At 39.7% G+C, this 3,175-nt stretch overlaps 1 protein-coding gene across 1 annotated transcript; it reads left to right on the plus strand.

The window, feature by feature from the left end:
* The first annotated feature begins 1,328 nt into the window (after positions 1–1,328).
* Positions 1,329–2,285, plus strand: LOC118590844 (vomeronasal type-1 receptor 4-like). The gene has a single exon (XM_036198603.1). The coding sequence runs from the start codon at positions 1,362–1,364 to the stop codon at positions 2,283–2,285; it is 924 nt and encodes a 307-aa protein (XP_036054496.1). The 5' UTR covers positions 1,329–1,361.
* The last annotated feature ends 890 nt before the right edge of the window (positions 2,286–3,175 follow it).

Below are 3,175 nucleotides of genomic sequence, written 5' to 3' on the forward strand. Positions count from 1 at the left end.
GGCTACAAGTGTATGAACTTATGTATGGGTCTTGGATTCCATATCTTTCTGTTTTTATCCAGTAACATTTAGTTTTTTATTACTATTGTTCTGTAGTACAGCCTCAACTCCGGAATCTTGATATCTCTTTAAATTCTTTCAATGTACAGGATTCTTTTAGCTATCTTGGGTTTTTTGGTTTTTCCATATGTAGTTGAGTGTTGTTCTCTTAAGGTCTGTAAAGGATTGTGTTGGAATTTTAATGGAGATTGCATTTAATCTGTAGATTGCTTTTGATAAGATTGCCTTTTTTACTATGTTAATCCTATCAATCAATGAGCATGTGAGATCTTTCTATCTTCTGATATCTTCTCCAATTTCTTTCTTCAAACACTTGAAGTTCTTGTCATACAGGCCTTTCACTTACTCGGTTAGAGTTACAGCAAGATATTTTATATTATTTGTGGCTATTGTGAAAGGTGTTGTTTTCTTGATTTCTTTCTCAACCCATTTGTCATTTGTATATTGGAGTGCTACTGAATTTTTGAGTTAGTCCTGTAAATAATCACCTCACATAAGGTTTTTTATCCTCTGAACAAATTTTCTCATAAAAATTTTGTGGTTGCTTATGTATACAGGGATATGTGTGTATAAATTGACGTTCATATGTGTGATCAGAGAACTCGTTACTTTATTGAAATATTTTATATTCTATCACTTTTATGATCTGTATAAAATTTTCTGAAAAGCTGATTGTTTATGGCTACTTAATTTACTTTCATGATTTTTTGAATTTAAATTTGTATTCTTATCCTTTTTAAGATATAGTAATTTGACTTTATGTATATAGAACTCTAGTTGCTTATATGTCTGGTACCACACTAGCGCAATGCCACAACAGACCTAAGAGGGCATTCAATTTGGAGAACTGATGTTGCAGATGGGTTTGAATCATCATGTGGAAGCCTGATTTGAGCATGAATCTTCTGAACATCTATCTCTCCAAACTCCAATTTGTATTTCTTAAAATTGTATCATTGGGGGAAGATGTTGCATTTAAAAGATAAAAATATGTGTTCCAATGTTCAGTGTTCATGTGTTTTTATGCCATAATGTGTTATCATGGGTGTGATGTTGATCAAGAAAGAAACAGTTGTATCACTAACATACTTCCATCATGAGGCAAGGGGAAGTACTTGAAGTATAAAATTATAGTCTGAGTTGTCTATGTAGTGTTCTCCAGGCCAAGTTCCTGTGATACAGTAGTGTCTCCCATCATAGGAGAAGTAAAGTCTCAAAACATTGATTATGTTCAGATATTGAGAAGTGTACTGAAGACAGCAGTGTTCCTCCTGGTCATCACTCCAGTCTGCACAGAAGTCATGTCCATGTCTTCTCAGAGTAAAGCTCTAAAAACCACTGAGGAATTGGCTCTTCAGACACTCCTACTTTTTCAGGTAGGGACTGGGACTCTGGCCAACATTTTTCTGTTTGTCCACAATTTCTCTCCCATATTTACTGGTTCTCAACTGAGGCCCACTCAGGTCATTGTCAGCAACTTGGCTTTGGCCAATGCCTTCCTTCTCCTTAACTCTGCATTTCCAAACAGGATGATGATTTTTGTTCCCAGGAGTCCTCCAACTAACCTGCAATGCAAAATTCAGTTCTTCATTAGTCTGATGGCTCGAAGCACAAACATGTGCTCCACCTGTGCCCTGAGCATTCATCAGTTTATCACTCTTGTTCCTGGTCACTGGGGTAAGCTGATGCTCCCAGGAAGAACCCCTGATGTCCTGAGTTATTCTTGTTACAGTTGTTGGTTGTTGAGTGTCTTATATAATGTCTACATTCCAATGAAAGTCAGTGGTCCACAGAGCACAGACAATGACACCAACAATAACAGCAAGTGGGTCTGCTCCACATCTGGATTCAGTGTACTCATGACTCTCTTGCATTTTGGCCATGATGCCACATTTATCAGCATCATGGCCTGGACCAGTGTTTCCATGGTGCTTCTCCTCCATAGACATCACCAGCGAACACAGCACATCCTCACTCCCAAACAGAACCAGAGAGGCCATGCTGAGACCAGAGCAGCCCAAACTGTCTTGATGCTGGTGGTCACATTTGTTGGTTTGTACCTCTTAAATTTTATTTGTATAATCTTTCACACTTTTTTAACAGACTATCGTGTCTGGTTGAGGCATGTAAATGAAGTTTTGACTGCAGCCTTCCCCACTGTTTCTCCCTTCCTGCTGATCTTTAGGGATCCTAAGGATCCCTGTTCTGTGCTCTTCAACTGCTGAAAACCACAGTCAACATGACAAACACAGAAGACAGCTTCTCTAGCAGCCATACACACTCTGTTAATTAAAAGTTGTTAGAAACTCCTTCCTCATAAACCAGACATGTTGACTCACTGAACTCATCCCAGAACTGGGGAGACTGAGCCAGGAGGATTGCAATATAATCAATAGCATGTCTGGTTGAAGAGTGGGATCCAGGCCAACTTGTGATAAGGAGACCCAGTCTCACAACTATGTATCTGCACCCTAAGATAGAAAGAAGAGAAATAAATTAATGAGACAGAGCAGAATGAAAAAGAACACCAGTAATCCTTTAAATACTCACGCCAGCCTTAAGAAATCATGTGTTCCTATATTGTACTAGAACACATGCAATCAATACCGCTTCCAATATGTCCATATTTTTTCTATGTTAAAGAATTTCTTCCTTTTTACTAAGAGATTTTCTATTCATTCTACTTGTCAACCACAGATTCCCCTGTCCTCCCTCCTCACAACCCCTATCCCTCTCCCCCAAACCACCTTTCTTTTCCACCTCCTCCAAGGCAAGGTCTCTCATGGGGAGTAAGCAGAGCCTGGCACACTCAGTTGAGGCAAGCCCAAGCCCCTCCTCTCTGCAACGAGGCCAAGCAAAATGTCTCACCATAGGCACTAGGCTCCAAAAAAACCAGCTCATGCACTAGGGACAGGTCCCACTCCCACTGCCTGGGCCCCCGCTAAACAGTTCAAGCTATATAGTCTCACTTATGTAGAGGGCCTAGTCCAGTACTATGGGTGCTCCTCAGCATTGATTCACACTTCATGCATCTCCACTTGTTTGGCTAGTTGTCTCTGTACTTTTTTCAATTGTGGTCTCAATATTCTTGCTCATAAAATCCCTCCTCTCTCTT

Source organism: Onychomys torridus, chromosome 1 (assembly GCF_903995425.1).
Source record: "Onychomys torridus chromosome 1, mOncTor1.1, whole genome shotgun sequence".
Taxonomy (NCBI): Eukaryota; Metazoa; Chordata; class Mammalia; order Rodentia; family Cricetidae; genus Onychomys; species Onychomys torridus.